We start from the raw sequence: 20,993 nt of genomic DNA on the forward strand, positions 1-20,993 counted from the left end.
AGGCTGTGACAAGAACTTAGCAAATGGGAATGCAAACACAGAACAGAGTTGATTAAAAGCACAGGGTTAATAATACTCTTTGATTTGTTACAGAATGCACATCTTTGATCACTAAACTAGTAATATTAAATCATGGTTACAGTCCTTAAGATCTACCTCTCCCTTATCCCCACCCCCATCCCCCTTCCAATCTAGCACTGAGTTCTGAGATTCAACCTCCAAAATTTGTCGTAAATGTATTTGATTGTCTCTTCATTTCCACGCACACCACAACCATCCTGGCTGAGCCACCATCTTCTCTCGCTTGTATGATTGCAGTAGATTCCCAATTGTCTCCTAGTTCCACTCTTGCCCCCTTCAATCCATTCTCTAGGTAGCAAGAATGAGCTTTTAAAAATATAACTTCAAGAAGTCTTCTCTAATACTTCAATGATTTCCCATTACTTTTCCTTTGACCTACAAAGGCTGCCATTCTTCTAGCTTTAACTGTACCACTCTCCTCCCATCTTTCAGTCCCCACCTAGGGGAAAAGCCCCTTCCTGCCTCAGGACTTTGCATTTCTGCCCCCTCCTGCATTGTCCTCCCCCATCGTTCATCTGATTGACTCTCACTTATCCTCATCATCCTTACTCACTTTTCCTTATCATCCTTACAGCGGTGACTCCCCATTTTAAGACTTTATTTATTTATAGAGAGGGGAAGGGAAGGAGAAAGAGAGGGAAAGAAACAACAGTGTGTGGTTGTCATGCACCTCTCATCGGGGGACCTGGCCCACAACTCAGGCCTGTGCTGTGACTGGGAATCGAACCAGCGACCATAGTCGGCGCTCAGTCCACTGAGCCACACCAGCCAGGGTCCTGACTCCCCAGTTTAAACTTGCTTTCCCTGCTTTTCTCCCTCATAGCACATTGTACTTTTCTTTCATAGTTTTACTACAGTGGTAAATATATATTTATTTGGCAATTATCGAGCTTGAGATATAATTAGCAAGTTCATATGATTATTTATTTACTGTTTCCTAGATTGTAAACACCAGGAGAGTGGAACCAAGGTCAGTCTTGATATTTGCAGCCCTGCCCCTCTGACCCCCACCAGCCCACTTAGAATAGTGACCAGGCACATAGGGCTCAATATTTGTTGAGTGAAATGAATGAGTGCATTGTTTCAGAACTCTGCCCCGTTCACCAAGAGCAGCTTTGAATCTCTGCTTCAAATCTGGATAACTGCTATTAGAGTTAGAATAGGGGTACATGTTTCAGGTATTTCAGCCCACAGACCCTCTTACCTGTGACTCCCCACAGCGTAAAGTGTAGTTTTACGCCCATTGAAATACTCTTTGCAGTCTACGGCCATACGACCCTGAACGCGCCCGATCTCGTCTGAAATACTCTTTGAGCTCCGCAATCAGGCACCATACAATATCCCTGACAATCACAGACCAAACAGAGAAGGATTGTGACATGGACTCTAAACGTGGCTGCGTTTTGCGTCCCAAGCCGAAAAGTGCCGTCCGTGGCTCATAGCTCCATTAAGGTCCGCAATCTGCACCACTTCCCTTCCCAGCCAAGACCCGCGGGCTCCAACACCCACCGCAGGGAAGTTCGTCTCCGGCTTGGGCTCCAACCTTCCGTACAGCATGGCAGCCCCCGAAGGCGTCCCTCAAGACAGTGCGGTCCGTACAATATGGCCTCCTACAGGGCTCGAGCCGCAGCCCCTCCCACCGGGCCACCGGAAGTTTCCGTTTGAAACCCAGGCTGCAGATCCGCTTGGCAGTGCGGCGGTTGTCGCGGAGCGCGTTTTGAATTCTAACGGCGAGAGTTGCGAGCCGGAGCAGCAGGCACCTGGGTTCGGCTCTCCCGGAGCATGGGACTGGGCTGATGGGGGCGGAGGGGTTGGGCTGGGAATGGAATTTCCCCCTACAGCTCCCGTTGAATCAGAACGATGAGAGTTGCGAGCCGGGGCTGGCTGAGTCGCGCGCTCTTCCTGGCCCCTCCACCTGCTTGGGAGCCCCCAGGCCCACCACGGGGTAACATTCACCTTTCACCTTCCAGGGCGCAGCCTTGCCACCTCGTTAAGATGACCAGCGGGGTTAAGACTACATACACATTGCAGCCCCCTCAGGGCTGAGCGGCGGCCCATCCTCAGGTGGGTCCGCACACGGTCCCCAGGAGAGGACGGAAGAGCAAATCTGTGGCCCGGAGTAGAGAGCGCGGAGTGGGTGCGGGGGTGGGGGCGGTGGGGAGGGCGTTCGGTAGACGCTCTGACTACCTGCTGATTCCCGTAGACACCGGCTGTCTAGGTTTAAGATGGGAGTTAGGAGAAGAGGGCCTTGCGGTAGGATTTTAGACTTGCCCTGCACCCCTGCTTCCCCAAACCTAACCGTGCTGCATTACCAATTAGATTTAAGCTGCTGATTGCCCTACAATCTTATTCCCATTAATTTAGGAATCCCTTTGTAAACAATTACCCATTTTATTTCCAAACCTGCGCTATCTGGAGGAACTGGGTCTGTTGTTGTGGGGAGAAAGGAGAATCATTTAAGAAGCTAAATACTTAGAGGGAAGCAGTAGAATTCTCCACCGTGTCTGGTTCACATTTGTCTCTCATATAGTACATTCTCAGTAAACATTTGTTCAGGGAAGTGAGGGAGAGGGGTCAAGCTTAGCTAGAGCATTCAAGAAACTTGGGAGAAGAGACATTAAAATTTTTTTATTGTTTTGCCATCTTGCTTTATGTTACTTGTCTTGTGGTTTAAAGCCATCGCCTAGGGTCTGCAGGTGTCCATCTGCCTAATCTAGAGGTTTTAGCACAGAATAAGCTTCAAACATCAGAACCAGTTGTGAAAGATTTTGAAGCAGCTGTTTAAGATCCCTTAGCAGTCACACCATCAGCTGAGCTGGTTGAGGAGCAGTAGCAGGATTGATCTGTGAAGTAAGTAGGCTTTTCTCCAAAGGCTTAAAGGGTTGCCCTACTTGTCTTACGTTGCCTCAGAACACCTGGATGGCAATCCTGGCATCAGCAGGGTCTAGCAGTGGCTGGGGGAACCAGAGTCTCTCTGTTTACTCTGCTTGTCCCCTAGAGTGCAGTACCCCTGCCGTCACTGGGGAGTGACTGACTGGCTCTCCCCAGCAAAGTTGAAAGTTTTCAATCTCTGCTTTCTATTCCTGTCCTAGCTTTATGATTATATGTAACCTCAGTAATTTAACATTTTTAGGCAGTCTTCCAGGTTTTTTATTCTGATTTTGGGCATGGGCTAGTTGTTTTTTTGGTTTTGTTGTGTTTTTTAATATATTTTATTGATTATATTATTACAGTTGTCCATTTTCCCCCTTTCACTCCCCTCCACCCTGCACACCCTCCCACCCACATTTCCCCCCCTTTAGTTCATGTCTGTATGGGCTGGTTGTTTTTAAGTTTTAGCTTTTTTGTTTGTTTTTATTACAATCATTGGGGTAACATTGGTTAAAACATGAATTTCAGGTATATGACTTTAAAATGCGGGGTCTGGTAGAAGTAACGCCTGCTTGAATGTGGTTGGTAGGTTAGCGTGAGTATAATATTTATAGTTTTAATTTGAACATTTCACCTAAAATGTTGTATGATGTGCTTGAGTGTAATATTGTTACATTACAGAATATCATGCTTATGATTTTATAATAAAAGATTTGTAATAAAAAAGGAGCGTTCTTGTGCTGGCCCCTGTATAACATCTGTATGCTTTATTGTGTGGTCAGCACCTGAAGTCTAGTCTCCTTCTGTCGCCACATACTTGACCTCCTTCCACTCTGGTAACCTCCATTCTGTTGTCTGTATTGATGAGTTTGTTTTTTGTTTGTTTCGTTTATATGTTTGTTGCTTTTTGTTTCATATCCCAAATATGCGTGAAATCGCATGGTTACCCTTTTCTGTTTCACTTAGGTCATTGCATAATACTCCCCAGATTCATCCATATTGTCATAAGTGGCAGTAGTTCTTTTTAATGGCTGGATAGTATTCAGTCATGTGTATGTACCACATCTTGTTTTTCCAGTCATCAGTCAAAGGACACGTAGGTTGCTTCAATGTCCTGACTATTGTCAATCATGCTGCAATGAACACAGTGGTATGTATATCTTTACAAATAAGTGTTTTCACATTTTTAAGGCAGATAGCCAGGAGAGGGATTGCTGGGTCATATGGTAGCCCTGTTAATTTTTTGAGGAGCCTCCGTACTGTTTTCCACAGTGGCTGCATCAATTCACATTCTCCCCAGCAGTGTCCCTGTTCTCCACATCCTCTCCAACACTTGTTATTTCTTGTTGTCTTGATTATATCCCTTCTAACGGTTTTGAGGTGGAGGCATCTCATTGTGGTTTTGATTTGCATTTTCCTCATAACTAGTGATGTTGAGCATCTTTCATGTATCTGTTGGCTGTATGTAAGTTTCTTGTAAAAATGTTTATTCAGGTCTTCTGCTCGTTTTTAATATGATTTTTTGTTGAGTTGTGTGAATTTTTTTTAAGATTTTATTTATTTATTTTTAGAGAGGGAATGGAGGAAGGGAGAGAGAGAGAGAGAGAGAAAGAGAGAGAGAGAGAGAGAGAGAGAGAGAGAAACATCAATGTGCGGTTGCTGGGGGTTATGGCCTGCAACCCAGGAATGTACCCTGGCTGGGAATCAAACCTGGGACACTTTGGTTCCCAGCCCACGCTCAATCCACTGAGCTATGCCAGCCAGGGCGAGTTGTGTGAATTTTTAATATATTTCATATATTAACACCTTATCGGAAGTATTATTTGCAAATATCTTGCCTTTTGTTTTGTTAATGGTTTCTTTTGCTATGCAGAGCTTTTTAGTTTGATATAGTCCCATTCCTTTATTTTTGCTTTTACTTCCCTTGCTTTTGGGGTCAAGTTCACAAAAATTTCTCTGAGACCAACACCCATAAGTTCAGTAACTATGTTTCTTTCTATATAGTCAAGTCTTTACTCCATTTTTAGTTAGTTTTTGCGTACGGTGTCAGAAAGCAGTTCAGTTTCTTTCCATGTGGCTTTCTAGTTTCCCAGCAGCGTTTACTGAAGAGACGTTCCTTTTTCCATTGTATGTCTTTGGCTCCTTTGTTGAAAATTGGTTGCCCATATATATGCGAGTTTATTTCTGAGCTCTCAACTCTGTTCCATTGGTCTTTCTGTTTGTTTTTCTGCCAGTACCATGATGTTTTACTTATTGTAGCTTTATAGTTTAGTTTGAAGTCAGGAAGTGTGATACTTCTAGCTTTGTCCATTTTTCTCAGGAGTACTTTGGCTATACAGGATCTTTTGTGATTCCATACAAATTTGAGATTTTTTGTTACATTTCTGTGAAAAAGGCTATTAGGATTTTGATAGTGTTGCATTAAATCTGTATACTGGTTTAGGTAATATGCTCATTTTTAACAATGTTAATTGTTCTAACCCACGAACATGGATGGAATATCTCCATTTCTTTATGTCTTCTTCAATTTCTTTCAACAGTGTCTTGTAGTTTACAGTGTACAGGTTGTTCGCTATCTTTGTGAACTCTATTCCTAGGACTTTTATTCTCTTTGTTGCAATTGTAAATGGCATTGTTTTCTTCATTTTTCTTTCTTTTTTTTTTTTTTTTTTTTTTTTGGATGTTTTGTTGTTAGTATATAGGAATGCAACAGGTTTTTATTTGTCAATTTTATATCCTGCAACTTTGCTGTATTTGTTGCTGTATTTGTTTCTAATACCTTTCTGGTGGCATTGTTAGGGTTTTCTATATAGAGTGATGTCATCTGCAAATAGTGACAGTTATACTTCTTCATTCCCAATTTGGATGCCCTTCCTTCCTTCCTTCCTTTTTTGGTCTAATTGCTCTGCTCTGGCTAGGACTTCCAGAACTATATTGAATAGCAGTGATGAGAGTGGCCATCCTTGTCTTGTTCCTGAGCTTAGAGGAAAAGTTTTCAGTTTCTGACCATTGAGTATGATGTTACCTGAGGGTTTGTCATATATGTCCTTTATTGTGTTGAGGTCCTTTCCTTTCATAAGCATTTTATGGACTGTTTTATTATATATGGATGTTGTAGCTTGTCAAATGCTTCTTCTGTATCTATTGTTATAATCACATTGATTGATTTGTGGATGTTGAATCATCCTTGCATTCCTGGAATGAGCCCCATTTGATCATGATGTATGATTCTATTAATGTATTGCTGTACTCAATTTGCTAGTATTTTATTTAGGATTTTGCCTGTTTATCAGAGATATTAGCATGTAATTTTCTTTTCTTCTTTTTTAAGATTTTATTTATTTTTAGAGAGAGGGGAGGGAGGGAGAAAGAAACGGAGAGAAACATCAATGTATGAGAGAAACATTGACTGGTTGCCTCCTACACACCCCTAACTGGGGTCCTGGCCAGCAAACCAGGCGTGTGCCCTGACTGGGAACTGAGCCAGTGACCTTTTGGTTTGTAAGCTAATGTTCAATTTACTGCCAGGGCTGTAGTTTTCTTTTTTGTGTGTTCTCCTTGCCCAGTTTTGGTGTCAAGATAATGTTGGCCTCATAAAATGAGTAAGTATCCCCTCTTCAATTTTTTGGAAGAGATTGAAAAGGATTGGTATTAAATCTTGTTTGCGTATTTGGTAGAATTCACCAGGGAAGCCATTTGCTCCTGAACTTTTATTTTTTTGAGAGTTTTTTAAAAATGACTGTTTCAGTTTCCTTACTATGATTCATCTGTTTATGTTTTCCACTTCTTCATGATTCAGTCTAGAAGATTGTATACTTCTAGGAATTGGTCCTTTTCTTCTAGGTTATTGCGTTTGGTGGCATATAGCCTTTCATAGCATTCTAATTTAATCCTTGGTATTTCAGTAGTGTCTGTTGTAACTTCCTCTTTAATTTCTGATTTTATTTATTTAAATCTTCCTTTCTCCTCCAGCCAGATGTTTGTCAATTTTGCTTATCTTTTCAAAGAACCAACTTTTTATTGTTTTCTGTTGTCTTTTCTCTATTTCATTTATTGCTGCTCTGATTCTCATTATTTCCTTCCTTCCACTGACTTTGGGCTTTATTTGTTCTTTTTCTAGTTCTTTAAGGTGTAATATTAGATCATCTATTTGGGATTTTTCTTGTTTCTTGAAATAGGCCTGTAATGGTCTAACACTCCTCTTAGGGCCACTTTTGCTGCACCCCTAAAATTTTGTTACATCATATCTTGATTTTCATTTGGCTCTTTGTATCTTTTAGTCCCTTCTTTTATTTCTTTTGTGACCCAGTGGTTGTTCATAGCATGTTGTTTAATCTCCATGTATTGTGGCTTTTCTAGCTTTCTTCCTATAGTTAATTTTCAGTATCATTGTGATCAGAAAATAAGCTTGGTATGATTTCAGTCTTAAATTTATTGAGACTAGTTTTTTTGCCACATGGTCTGCCATATGCCATTTTATCTTTGGTTTTCTGGTTATTTGTGCCTCCATTGAGGCTTTCTTTCTTTTTCTTTTCTTTTTATTTTATTTACTTATTTTTAGAGAGGGGAAGGCAGGGAGAGAGGGAGAGAAACATCAATGTGTGATTGCCTCTCAAGCGCCCCCTACTGGGGACCTGGCCTGCAACCCAGGCATGTGCACTAGACTGGGAATCGAACCTGCAACCCTTTGGTTCGCAGGCCTGAGCTCAATCCACTGAGCCACACCAGCCAGGGCTCCATCGTTTCTTTTCCCTTGTGATTTTGTCTGCTGTTTTAATATGGTAGTTTTCTCTTCTTTTTTTTCCATTCCTTTCCTCTTTTTTTATATTTTGTGTCTCAGGTCTGGATTTTTGTTTTGTGAGTACAATTAGGTTTGTGTAAAATGTCGCACATATACAATAGTCCTCCTTCTTTTGATTGCCTCATCTTCATTCACCCATACATGTTCAGTCCTTTTTCTCCTCTCCTTTTATGACTTTGTTGTCACAAATTAACTCTTTTACTTTGTACATTTGTTAACAAATTGCAGTAGTTATAGTTATTTTTAATGCATCTTGGAGGAGAAGGTCTCTTTGAATTGATATAATTAGGTGTTCTGTTAGCTTCTTCTATTCTAAAGTCCACTTCTTCCCATAGGTTTGGGTAGTTCAATTATTTCTCTCAGTAGGCTCTCTGTTTCCTTCTCTCTTCTTCTCTGGCATTCCCATTATCCTATGTTGCTCTTTCTTTTCTTTTCTTTTCTTTTCTTAAGACTTATTTACTTTTTAGGGAGAGAGGAAGGGAGGGAGAGAAACATCAGTGTGTGAGATACATCAATTGGTTGCCTCTCACACACCTACACCTGGGGGCCTGGCCTGCAAGCCAAGCATGTGCTCTCACTGGGAATCGAACTGGTGACCTTTTGGTTCGCAGACTGGTGCTCAGTCCATGGAGCCACACCTGCCAGGGCTACGTTGCTCTTTCTAATGGCAACAGATAGTTTTTATATAGTCCTTTTTTTTTTTTTAACTCTTAGGTCTTTCTGTTCTTCTTCCTGGGTCATTTCTAGGTTCCTGCCTCAAGCTTGCTAATTCTCTCCCCCATCCTGTCTGCTCTATTTCCAGTGCTCGCTAGAGCACTCCTCATCTCACTTACTGGGTTCTAACTCCAGAATTTCTGTTTGGTTCTTTATTATAGTTTAAATTTCTTTGGTAAAGTATTTCTTTTGATTATTAACTTTATTTGTCATTTAAGTCATGATCTTCCATGACTTTGACTTTGGTTTCTGGAGACTTTTCATTTCCTTTCTGTGTTCCTGTGTTATCTGGGTTGTTCATGGTGTTTAATGAATTGCTTCTCTGCCTGCACGTTTGAGGGTGGTGAACTCCTTTCTTGTATATATTCTGTTTTGCCGTCAATAATTCAGTGATTTGATAGATAGGGTACTTTATTTTGATGGTGTCATAGTTTTAAGATTTTGTTTTCTCTTCCTATGCTATTTGTACTTCTGGGATCATGGTGGAGCAGTGTCAGTTCAGTTAAGAACTGGCACACACGCCCTGGGATGATGGGTGTTCCTCTGTGACCAGATGGCGTTGGTTACAGGGTGCTACCACCCATGGCCGGGGAATGTGGTTGTGGTTGATGGTGGAGTACCAGTTTTGCCTACTGCCTCCTTTTTTCTGATGGTCCTGGGCCCTACTGCATTTTTGGAGGCCTCTCCACTGGGTCCTCCTGGCTCTTGTCAGGACGGGTGGGGCAAGTTCCCCATCTCGTGGTTCTGCCCCTCCCTATCATCACCGCGGTACTGTTTAAGGTTTCCCAGCCGCCTCTGCCAGGGTCCGCTACGACGAGGAAGGGGGTAGGGGATGGCTTTTCTCAGGGAAGCACTACCTCTGACCCTCTTCTAGCCCTAGTGTGAGGGCTGCAGCCCGCCATCTGCACTGCTGCCAGGCTCACTGGAGCCACGGTGGGCCACCAACCTGTACTTCCCCCACCCCGCCTTCCCTACTCGTTGGTGCACCCACCTTCAGGCGTCCCAGCGTGTGGGTCCTGGAGGCGCGCTTGTGTGTTGAGCAGAGGATCCTTTGTTGAGTTATAGTTGTCCGACTTGTAAATTTAGGGGGAGAAACAAAGGAGTCTTCTTACTCTGCCGTAATGTTTACATCACTCCAAGTTTTATGTGACTCCAGGATTGTTTTTTGAGTAAGTAACGTGTGTATATGTAAAAAAAAAATCCAAAGTTAGGAAATGATATGCAGTGAAAAACAAGTCCCCTCCCCTTTCCTGAACACCAGCCATCCGATTTCCCTCCTAATATCTCTGATTTTAAGAAGACAATTTTCATTAAGTCCTGCGAACTTTTTCCTACAACACATCCCTAGTTTCTAGAAAATACGGATTATTGGAACTAATTACAGTCAGCGAAGAGTGCTAATGTTGACGAATTTACTATTAACACTTTTATACATGGGATAGATTTGTTATTATGTATAACTTATAAATATTTGAGAGAGGAGAAAATAAATATATTCCCCCAGGGATACCTTTTACTTCAGACAGAGACCTCAGAAAGAATCCTTTTAGTCTTTGTTTTGTGGGTAAGAGTATGGAAAGTAGAGTGTAAGTGCCCAGTGAGTGTACCTGTAAAGGAAATAATGTGTTGACCTGCGAAATGATATTTATTCCAAAGTGTTGTATGATTAGACTCATCAAAATAAAGTCTTTTTCAAATACAAATACAAAATTTCCTAATCCCTGTGATCCAGTGCTTTGTACCTCATTTCTTCAACTTGAGTTTACTCTTATGAGTAAGCTGAAATGAGCCATTTTGCAATGAAAGAAGTTAGTGTAAACTGGAAAACCATGTGTGTGTGTGGTGGAGAGGACAGGGTGTGCGTAACTCCAGAACAAGTTACTGCTTGAATTTGGTTATGAAATATAAATGGTAGGAAGTCAGTGCGTGGTGAAGGGTAGCATAAGGGGTAGGGGAAAGTCCTCTCCTGGGTAAGAAGAGTGTTATGGCAGGGCTGTTCCTCTGGCCACCTGGTGATAGCCCAGCAAGATGATGAGAGTAGAATGCAAATAGGGAACCTCTAAACTTAATGATGTATAAACAAATTAAAAGGGCTGGCAGTAAAGGTATCAGCATGCAACAGGGAAAGAAGACTAGAGATTATTTAGAGGTGGTCTCTGAAACCTCTGTTAGTGTGCCCCCAGGCACTCTCCTGAGCACTGGGACACCAGGATGTATTTCAGAGTACTTAGGGAGGAGGTCTGGTCAAAACAATTAAAGCCATAGTTTGAAAGAGAAACTCGGAGCAGCTTGAGTGCAGCCTTGGGGGAGCATGCAGAGTGCCTACGGGCTTAACAAGATGCTTTGATTCCTCTGGTGGCCGATGAAGCATTCGACTGTGTTTTGCCCTGGTAACGGCCACGCTGCCTCTCACTTAGCTCTTTGCTGGCGTCAACCTTCACTTTATACCCTGTGGCCATCCCGTGTGATATGTCATCAAGCTCTTGGCTCCCCTTAAACACCACATTGTCACATTTAAAGAATTTTGGTTTCTATTCCACATTAGTCTAGAATTCTTATTTTTCTGAATTAATCTTCACAAATTGAGATGGGCCGGGAGGAAATACAGGTTTCTGACAGCTTAGACTGGAGCTCTGTGTGTCACAGAGTGGCAGCTGTTGGGTCCTGATACTTGAGGTTTCACCTTCCTGTTTTCCTTTGCAGACACACAAATTCGAGCTGCTTCTAAGAGCTTATTACCTGTTAAGTCTAAAGAAGTCGATGTTTCCAGAATTCTTCATCCAGGAGTTTCAGAGAATGATATTATGAAAATCATCAAACCGAGACGAGACGGGTGGGTCAGATCATTGGTATCCAGTTAGAACATCTTGCTACAAATTGCTCAGTACCAAAAATCAGAAAATAGAGTTTTCAGGAGCAAAAGGCACCTGCACAGTTGGCCTGCGTTCAGTGAGTGACCCAGAGCGGGGCAGCGTTGCTGAGCCGTCTGTCAGGGCCCTTTGTGTTGGTCAGTTCTAAAGAGACACAGCAAGGGTTATCATAAGAGGTATTTTTCCTCTCACCACTCGCTCCGAGTGTACGAATGGCATCCCTGTGGTCGCCCACCAGCCCTAGAGGGCAGTCATGGTGGGCGGGCGCTAGCCGACAGCCTCTGTTGCTGGTCTGAGCACAGTCCGGCCCAGTGTGTGTGTGTCCCTCTGCCCGCGCTCAGTCCTCCGTAAGGGAGGTTGACGTGAGGTAGCCACTCCATTTTGAGCAAGAGGGGAGTTCATTCTCTATTAATAAGCCTTTTTCAATAATCTGGGCTGAAGCAAAAGTGTGTGGGCCCTCAGTTTATCGATCTTGTGCTAGTTGCATTGTATGTACGCAGTGAGAATCATGATATGTTGTTATGTGTTGTGAACAAAGCAGAACAAAGAGCCTGGTCTTGAAACATTGCTCCCTTTGCTTTTTTTTTTTTTTTTAAGGTATAATTGACTACAGTATGATAGTTTGAAGTGTACAATATAATGATTTGATATGTGTATATATTGCAAAATGTTCACAGTAAGTCAATGGCCTGAATCCTTTCTCTTTGCTTCTCTAGGCAGGTAAAAGCTGCAGATACTGCCATCAAGAAGAATGTCAAAAAGAGGTGAACATCAGCCCTGGCTGCTGTGGCTCAGTAGATTGAGCACCAACCTGCGAACCAAAGAGTGGAAGGGTCACAAGGGTTGTGGGTCCGATTCCCAGTCAGGGCACATGCCTGTGTTGCAAGCCAGGTCTCGGTTGGGGGTATGTGAGAGGCAAACACACAATGATGTTTCTCTTCCTTTCTTTCTCCCTCCCTTCCCCTCTCTCTAAAAATAAGCAAGTACTTGAAAAGAGAGAGGTGAATATCAGTGTATAGGAAGGTTGGATTGGGCCCACTTTAGTGGATCTCAGCCCTGGTTGTACAGGATTTATTGGGACTTGTTTAATGTGTTGCAGTCTGGGTTGCCACCCCAGAAATCTGAATGGAATTGTCAAGGGTGAGGCACAGCCAGATTTGAGAAACACTATCAGGGCAAGATGCTACTATCTACAGGGCCAATCAAGAGCTTTTGGGGCTCCATGCCAGGACCACTGCGGATTGGAAATCAAACCCAGCTATGACCTATCAGCAGGAATGTGAAGCCTTCAAGATAGGAGGGGCTATATGTAGTTAGTGATTTTGAGATGGCGTTTCTGATGGTGCTGCTGCTGGGGCTGGTGAAGCCTAAATCCAGGAGAAGGAACCATCTTTCTCTCTTTGAGGCTAGTTTGGACATTTTGCAGTCCTGAAGACAGAAATAATATAAGCTGTAAAGCCTATAGAAACAAGTTCTAATTCCAAACCTGGGCATGTCTTAAATGTTCTGAAAACAAAATACTATTAAGAAGAACTCTGAGCCCTGGCTGGTGTGGCTCAGTAGATTGGGTGCTGGCCTGCAAACCAAAGGGTTGCCAGTTCGATTCCCAGTCAGGGCACATGCCTGGGTTGTGGGCCAGGTCCTCAGTAGGGTGCGCATGAGAGGCAACCACACATTGATATTTCTGTCCCTTTTTTTCTCCCTTCCCCTCTGTCTAAAAATAAAATCTTAAACACTCTTAGAAATTTGAAAGGAACATTTAATGGTGATAATGGCTATTATTGTTTACTATGTGTCAGTAGCTGTGCTGAAAATAGTACTTGTATTCTCTCTTGTATTCTTCACAATAATAATAATAATAATAATAATATGAGATGTATTATCCTAATTCTAGAAATGAGGAAACAGGGCCTCAGAGAGGTTGTGCGACTCACCAAAGGTCATAGAACACTATGTAATGAAGCCAGAATTCAGACTCTTGTTTGTGAGGCTGCATAGTCTGTACATACTCTTAATCCCTCCACCACTTCATACATTCATTAAGTACAATTATTACAGCTACAAACCATTGAGGAAGCAGAAATCAGAGGAAGAACTCAAGGATAAGAACCAGCTCTTAGAGGCCGTCAACAAGCAGTTGCACCAGAAATTGACTGAAACTCAGGTAAGAGACTACCAGACCTCTGCTGTCAGCTGCGCTGGGTGATGCATGTGGCATCCTGAGGAACAGCCCCTCGGGTGGGAGCAGGCTTGCAGTGCCTAGGCACCCGAGGACCAGCAACAGGCTTGTGCTTTGACTGAGAGCAAGGGCAGTAAAGGCTGTCCCTGAGAGATGGAATGGGACAGGCCTGATCTCTGCTTGGTGCTCCACTAGGGAGAACTAAAGGACCTGACCCAAAAGGTGGAGCTGCTGGAGAAGTTTCAGGACAACTGTTTGGCAATTTTGGAGAGCAAGGGCCTCAATCCAGGTAAGACACAGCACCCAGTGGCCTTCAAGGGAATCAGTGCACATGCCTTCTCCCGGAATGGTGCTGGCCTGTGGGTGAAGGGTCCAGCATGGCTGCAGCTGGCCTCAGCAGCACAGGGGTTCGGAGCTCCTCTTTGTTCCCTTGTGATGCTGACTGCACCTGACGAACCATCTCAGATGGCCGTGAAGAGGGAATTATTACCACCTTCTTATCTTAACACTTGATGCGATTCATTCAGCACCCAAAGATAGGACCTTGCAAGTTAGATCAGAAATATTTCATTTCTTTTGAGAGCGGTAGCATACAGGTAACTCTCCCAGGTGGGAAGAGAGAGAGGTGATACTGTAATACCTGGCTAATCAACAGGATCACAGTGGCTAAGATGTGATTTCTGCTCTGACCTCGTCCCTGGAGAACAGCCTGGTAAAGAAGAGAGCGCAGGAGTTGCCCCAGTACGTAACAGGGCCTCAGGCTGAGCTGCAAAGCCTGAGAACGCCCTGGGCAGGGCCTTGGCCTTCTTTGCATTAAGGAATGCTGACTTGGCTACTGGTTAACCTGTGCATTTTTAGGATATATTCTTTATAGTTACCATATATGGTTTTACATGATTTTAATTTACTGTGTGTATGCACTACTTTTGCCAAAAATAATAATAACATTTAAGGCCTGAAAAGCTTTTAAAAATAGTGTGTTGCCCTGGCTGGTGTAGCTCACTGGATTGAGCGTGGGCTGCGAACCAAGGGATCACTGGTTCGATTCCCAGTCAGGGCACATGCCTGGGTTGCGGGCCAGGTCCCCAGTGGGGGCACATGAGAGGCAACCATACATTGATGTTTCTCTCCCTCTCTTTCTCCCTCCCTCCCTCCCTCTAAAAATAAATAAAATCTTAAAAAAAAAATAGTGTGTTTTATGCATTTCCTTTTGAAAAATTTTTTGCTGAGGAGAAAGCAGAATGAATTTTTGGCCATATCCAAACACAGAAAGGAAGGAGGTAAAATACATGTATCTCTCTGGAGGCAGGTGTGGGCAGCACTGCCTAGGCGCACACTCGGGGGAGTCAGGGAGCAGCTGCCGAGACAAGTTTTCCTTGTGGAAACCCTTGTGCTTGTCCAGGAGGGATTTTATTTTATTTTATTTTATTTTATTTTATTTTATTTTATTTTATTTTATCTAAGGTACAGTTCCCTAAGCGAGGCTGACTTTGTTGACTCTGTTACTTTTAGACAGTGAAACCGCCGAATCACAGGAAGAATCCAGCACAGACCACGCGGACTCCATGGTGAGGGCATGGGTGTGAGTGGGCAGGGGCCAAGGGGCTGTGGGGCTCTGCAGCTCTAAGACCATCTCTGCCATATGATCAGTAAATCCTCAGATGCAGCCTTTGTTTACCCAGGATAGTGGAAGAAAAGAGTGGTGAATGTGTACTTAAAGTAGCATATTTAGCTCACAGGGGACTTTGTACTTACAAATGTGAGTCTGAGTTGAAAGTGTACCACTTTAAAACATCATAGGATAGACCTGTATAGAGAACTCTCTGGCTTCTCTATTCTACACTATACCAACTTTCTCTCCTTAAACTTCTTTGCTGAGAACTGTATAATGCAAAGCTTTGGCCTGAATTAAATTTGGCTTCTCTTTGGTTTCTTCCCTGAAGTAAGAAGGTAATTGTTTGAAATTAAAGTCTTCTGAGCTTCTATAATCTCTTCCCCAAGAAGATCAGTTGTCATCTTAGAATCATAGAATGCTAGATATGGAAACCACTCTCTGCTCTCCCAAGCTCTTAATCTCCCTTTCAGTGGCTACTATGTTTCGTTCGTGTTGCTTGTGTGGCGGGGCTTATGGAAGTGGGGTGATCTGCTGTGCCTCCTCAGGACAGAGTCCCTCCACGGTGCTCAGGAGAGAACCCAGTGGGGGGCGGGGGGCGGGTGGACGCTCAGCAAATGATTGAATGACATTAGCAGCCATCTAATTTAGCCCTCCTTCCATACAAAGAGATTAATTTATATGAAGAAAATGTTCCCATTTCAGTAAAGATTTGGTACTACATTGTATTTCCTCTTAGTTGCTGTTAGAAACTTTGCAAGGTGAACTGAAGCTTTTTAATGAAACAGCCAAAAAGCAGATGGAGGACTTACAGGTAAGAAGCCACCATCACCCAGAGGCAGAATGACTATTGCCCGCCACCATGGGAAGATCTTTGAAAGGCTCACTCTTATTTATCTATTTCTTTTTTATATATTTTATTTATTTAATTTCAGAGAAAGGAAGTAAGAAAGTGAGGGAGGGAAACATCAATATGTAGTTGCCTCTTGCATGCCCCCATTTGGGGACCTGGCCCGAAACCCAGGCCTGTGCCCTGACTGGGAATCAAACCAGCGACCCTTTGGTTTGCAGGCCAATGCTCAATCCACTGAGCCACCCCAGCCAGGGCTATTTTTATATTTTTAAAAAACTATTTTGTAATCTGGATTTACAGAATAGTTGCAAAGAAAATACAGAGAATTCAGTTCCCGTAACATTAACATCTTACGTTATCACGGCACATTTGTCAAAACTAGGAAACACCAACATTGATGTGTTACTATTAACTAAATTCCAAGACTTCATTTGATTTCACCATTTTTTTCCAGCTAATTTTCTGTTCTGAAGACTCTTTAGAATTGTTCATATCTGCAGGGCACGAGACGCTGTGCACCATGCTAGGTTGCTCAGAGTTGAGACCTGTGTGAAATCCATGCCGTGGAAACTTGACACCTCACTGAAACCAGTCACAGGAGACCCAGCTTCTTGGGACTGCTCTGGGTTGCTGGGATGCGTGATGGCATGTGACACTGCACCCCAGAGGGTTTTATTGCTCCAGCTTAGATAGAGGCGTCTCTAGCAAAAGGGGGCAGTCCCTAGAACCAAGACAGATAAACCTAATGTCAGTAGACCTGTGGTCTTCAGTGTAAGAGAAGCATAATGTTCCAAAGTTTTGTTTTGTGTTTTCTCTTTTTGATGTCTTTCCAAGCAGGCCTTAAAAGTAAAGTTGAAGATGAAAGAAGAAGAGAGGGCCCAGTTCCTGGAACAGCAGACCTTGTGTAACAGCCAAGTAAATGATTTTGCAACAGCCCTTGAGGAAATGGAGCACCTATTAGAAATGTGACAAAAAGCAAGTGGCCAGTTGGCTCTCTCTTAGGGATTAACTCTAAGAAGAAGCCACTGAGGACATCTGCTTCTTGGCCATGATCTTCCAGGACTCACCATCCCCATAATGAAAACAGTTTCTGCAGTAGGAGTAACAACAGTTTATGCTGGAATGGCAGTCTCCCCTTTAAGCAAGTGTTCTAAGCTCAGATTGGTCAGCTCCCTGAAGCTGTCATTTACATAGTTAAGGTCTACAAGAGGGGTGCCTGGACGCTTGGATCAACTAGACAACAAGGCAACAGACACACTGTTAGAATTAGGAGACTAAACCTGCCCCAGCCAGAGAATCCAGAAGGTCCTGTTCAGATGCACGGGAAGAAACGCTTAACTGTGCACTGGAACACAGGTGCTCCACAGGAAGTATCACTGATGAGCCATGCACTCCCCTTCTAATTTGGAGCATACTCGGTCCCATCCTGGTTGGGCTCTATACCTCATTGTAAAGTTACTAACTTAAAGTTACTTGAAAAGGCTTATTAGTAAATGTGATGAAGGTATAGATCACAATAACACCTACTTGTAACAATACACGTTGGAGCATTTAATCTAAATTATTTCTGGTTTTTTATATATATAAGAAAAGAAATATCTAATAGATATGTAGATATTTCTTTATTCGGATTGCAGTATTGAGAAGGGAAAATAGCTTTTTAACCTAAATGTGCTTGCTGACTACTGAGCTAATCTAGGAGTTCACGGCTCCACTTCAATTCAACCCAGAATATTTCTCTTCCACTCATTAATTGCTCCATGCCCACCCCAGCCCATCTTCCAGGAACACGAGCTCACAAGCTGGTTCTCTGCAGGCATTCCCTATTTGTAGCAGCGGCTGCCAGGCTCTGTCTACCAGGTCTGTGTCCCTGGCTGCGTGTGTTGTCCCTGTGTTCCTAAGCATGGTTGTCCCTGCTCTTTGCTTTGCACAGCCAGTCCTGCCCTGGCTCCATGGATCCTCAATCAGCTGAAGTCCATGGCAGTCCGCCCTGACCTGGTTTACCAAAGGCACAGCCGTATTTCATTTCTTAGTCAAACTAGGCAGTCTTTAGCCAGCTCCCCGTTTTTCTGCACCTACTAATTTTTTCACCGAACCCACCTACCATTCAGCATTACTGAGGCTGTCCAGGGCCACCCACCCGTGCCAGGTAATGCCCCCATCCTAACCCAAAGGGCTAAAATTCATTGCCTTCACACACAAGCATTCATGCAGTTGGTTATGTCCCAAATATTTTGAAGGGGAAATCCAGTTAAATAATTCCCACAAGTGAGAAGGGCTCAACATTTTCTTCTACCCACTTTTAGGATGTTTATAGTTTAAAAGATTGTTTGCCCAAACAAATTTGTAATTGTTATTTCAGGCCAAAATAAAGTTTTACTTCCTTCTTGGAAGGAGAGGGTGGGAAACTCACTTGTAAGATCCTCGCCTCCTTGTCATGCCTCCCTGGGTAACTGGAGAAGGTCACAATCTCAATGTCTGTGGTTGCTTATCTTCCCCCATGTAGAGACCCTGCTCCCTTGTGGTCTGGTCACACCAAGGGCCTCTCCCTCCACGGTTCTGCTTTGTACCACCAGCCAGCATTTGTGCGCGCTCTCATTCCCTCTGACCAGTGCTGCTCCTGCCTTTTGTGTGTGAGGTAATGTTCTGGGTGCTTAACCTGATCTGGAGCCTGAAAATTCATACATACGCTTAGCAAATAGTGATCTGCACCTTCCGCTTTGCTAGATGCTGTAGGAAACTTTGATGTAGCATGACATTCTTAATCTTAAAGACGGTGTTCAGTCTATTAGGTGAAACAAAAAATGTGCAGGTCGTATAGAAGGTAAATAACAAAGACACTACTAACAATGGGTTGTGTGGTATAGTTGTATACGAAGACAGTTAACTGAGCTAGGCTTATGGAGGAGGTAGACTGGAAATTGAAGGGAAAGTAACACTTGAAGAGGCTAGCTAGAAAGTTGAGGTCCCTCGAAGATGGTGAACTCGGAGATTTCAGGAGAGCAGTGTGCTCAGACAGGGCATGGGAACTCCACGCCCTTGACCCCACACCTTTCCCTACACATCTCTTCCATCAGACTGTACCCGAGTTATCTGTTTTTATAATAAACCAGTAATCTAATAAATAAAGTATTTTACCGAGTCTTTGAGCCACTCTAGCAAATTAATCAAACCCAAGGAAGGGATCATTGGAAACTCCGGGAGAAAATAAAATCATGAAAGATTGAAAAAAGGGGGCGGGGAGACACCCAGATGAGTCTCGGGTCACTGAGTAGGAACACTGGGCTTGTTCAGAGGACTCAAGATGAGAAGGGATTATGCCTGACACTTAATTGAACACTTGTAATATAGTCATCCAAATTCGATGTTCTATGTTCCTCCTTATGTATTACATTCCCATGTAATCCTCATTACAGTCATGCCACGTAAGTCGTACCACTTACTACTCCTGTTTACAGGTAGGGAAATAGGCTCAGAGAAGTTAAGTTGATTCGCCCAAGGTCAAATAACGAGCAAGTATCAGAGGAAAATTTGAGCCGGGGAGCAATGGGTGGGGTGGGAGATAATGGTGTTACCAGACTTTTTTGAAGAACCTTGAATGCCAGGCTAAGAAGCGTCGGTTTTATCATTATCAACTGTCTCTGCAGTTTGCTTGCTTTCATTAAGCTCAGAAAAAAGTTCCAGAGCAGAGCGATTCACAAGCACCATCAAGTTGCACATCTACCCTTTGTCACAGAGCAAGTTGATCTGATACCTCAGATCAACTCAAGATAACTCTACAGAAATACCCTTGTCCATTTATCAGGTATCCCAGTGCCTTATGGTCCCCTGTACAATTGCCTAACTCCTAACCCAGTTTCTTTTTATGGTCCAAAAACAAGGAATCAAGTGAGATATCCCTTGAGAGTATTGTTGAAAATATATTAAGCACAGATATATTCCAGATCCCTGTTCTAAATGTTAAAAATATATTAAGTAAGCACATAAACATATCCATAAGTATGGTCTATTGAGTTTTTGTTTCCCCCTCTTTGATAATGTCTTCAGTTTCTGCTGAGACCCTTCTCTGTACTCATTTGGTTCTATTGCTTTTAACTTCTTTTGATACTCCAGTGGCAAGCTATTCTCTTTTGCACCCATGGAAAGGACCTTTTTATACTAGTGTTATTTCCTTTCCTTCCTAAGTGTAAACATTACTTTCTATTGGGGCATATGTTCCTATTAACTAATCCAGAGAATTTAAATTGCTTTTGTTCATTTTCCACGCTACTCACCATACTTCATAGCCAGGACTTTGAAAAATGGTGGCTATACCTCCATGCGAAGTTTCACTTGTTTTACCTTGCGAATTGCCAAAGTCAAGCTTAAAATCCTGTAACTGAATAATCATTTGCTTGATAACTCTTCCCCTCATCTCAACTATTAATATAAGCATCTGAACCTCTTTCCCACATTTGAGGAATTTCCTACCTTATGTGTCTAGAGGGCAGAGACTGCCAGAGCCAGACTGGCAGTTTTGAACTTTTCAACCCCAGGAGGTGGTTCTCCCAACTTTGCCCTGACTGCAAGGGAATGTGGCCACGACTTAGCCAATCGACAAGCTCTGGGGCTTTGAATGGTGCCCACGACAGCAGAAAGTCCACCCTGGTCCCTGGTGGTGGCAGCTACCTCTGGGTTTCAGGACCTGCAGGGGTGTCGTGACAGTGGCAGACAGGGTCCACATTTACCAAGTTCAGCAGGGGCGCAGCAGTGGCCGCCTGGGCTGTTTATGTCTGTGACACTGGCTGTATTACGATTGCCACGCCTCCCTTTTCGCCTGCCTATAACGTGGTCCTTACTTCCCGGTCATTCTGTAAGCTCTGCGGCAGCCTTTCAACACATTCTTTTTCTGCTTAAATCAGCCACTTCCTGTTGCTTGCAACAGAGAACCGTGCGGGGCCAGCCCCGCCCCGCCCCGCCCCCCCCTCCGCACAGCAGGCTGAGGGGTTTCAGAGGGGGATCCGCTAAGTCAG

The 20,993-nt window shown here is 43.4% G+C and overlaps 1 protein-coding gene across 6 annotated transcripts; it reads left to right on the forward strand.

Moving 5' to 3' along the window:
- Nucleotides 1-1,527: 1,527 nt before the first annotated feature.
- On the forward strand, nucleotides 1,528-19,130 carry KNSTRN (kinetochore localized astrin (SPAG5) binding protein). 6 transcript variants are annotated; one of them, XM_036031695.1, is made up of 10 exons: nucleotides 1,731-1,845; nucleotides 2,052-2,145; nucleotides 3,735-3,788; nucleotides 11,171-11,300; nucleotides 12,054-12,101; nucleotides 13,396-13,501; nucleotides 13,712-13,805; nucleotides 15,029-15,084; nucleotides 15,868-15,942; nucleotides 16,816-19,130. In XM_036031695.1, exons 4-10 carry the CDS (start codon nucleotides 11,272-11,274, stop codon nucleotides 16,948-16,950), a joined length of 543 nt encoding a protein of 180 aa, XP_035887588.1. In that variant the 5' UTR covers nucleotides 1,731-1,845; nucleotides 2,052-2,145; nucleotides 3,735-3,788; nucleotides 11,171-11,271; the 3' UTR covers nucleotides 16,951-19,130. The 6 variants fall into 6 exon arrangements, with proteins under 6 accessions (XP_035887590.1, XP_035887588.1, XP_035887589.1 ...); XM_036031697.1 differs by lacking the exon at nucleotides 3,735-3,788 and having other exon boundaries at nucleotides 1,528-1,845; nucleotides 16,819-19,130; XM_036031694.1 differs by lacking the exon at nucleotides 3,735-3,788 and having other exon boundaries at nucleotides 1,732-1,845.
- Nucleotides 19,131-20,993: the final 1,863 nt, after the last annotated feature.

The sequence above is a fragment of the Phyllostomus discolor genome, chromosome 1 (assembly GCF_004126475.2).
Source record: "Phyllostomus discolor isolate MPI-MPIP mPhyDis1 chromosome 1, mPhyDis1.pri.v3, whole genome shotgun sequence".
In the NCBI taxonomy this organism is placed as follows: Eukaryota; Metazoa; Chordata; class Mammalia; order Chiroptera; family Phyllostomidae; genus Phyllostomus; species Phyllostomus discolor.

Excerpts from the sequence above, each read along its gene's own strand:
- KNSTRN (XM_036031692.1), top strand. Across the intron at positions 12,102-13,395 it reads AAGAAGAATGTCAAAAAGAG|CTACAAACCATTGAGGAAGC; the intron begins GTGAACATCAGC and ends CAATTATTACAG. Across the intron at positions 13,806-15,028 it reads GAGCAAGGGCCTCAATCCAG|ACAGTGAAACCGCCGAATCA; the intron begins GTAAGACACAGC and ends TGTTACTTTTAG.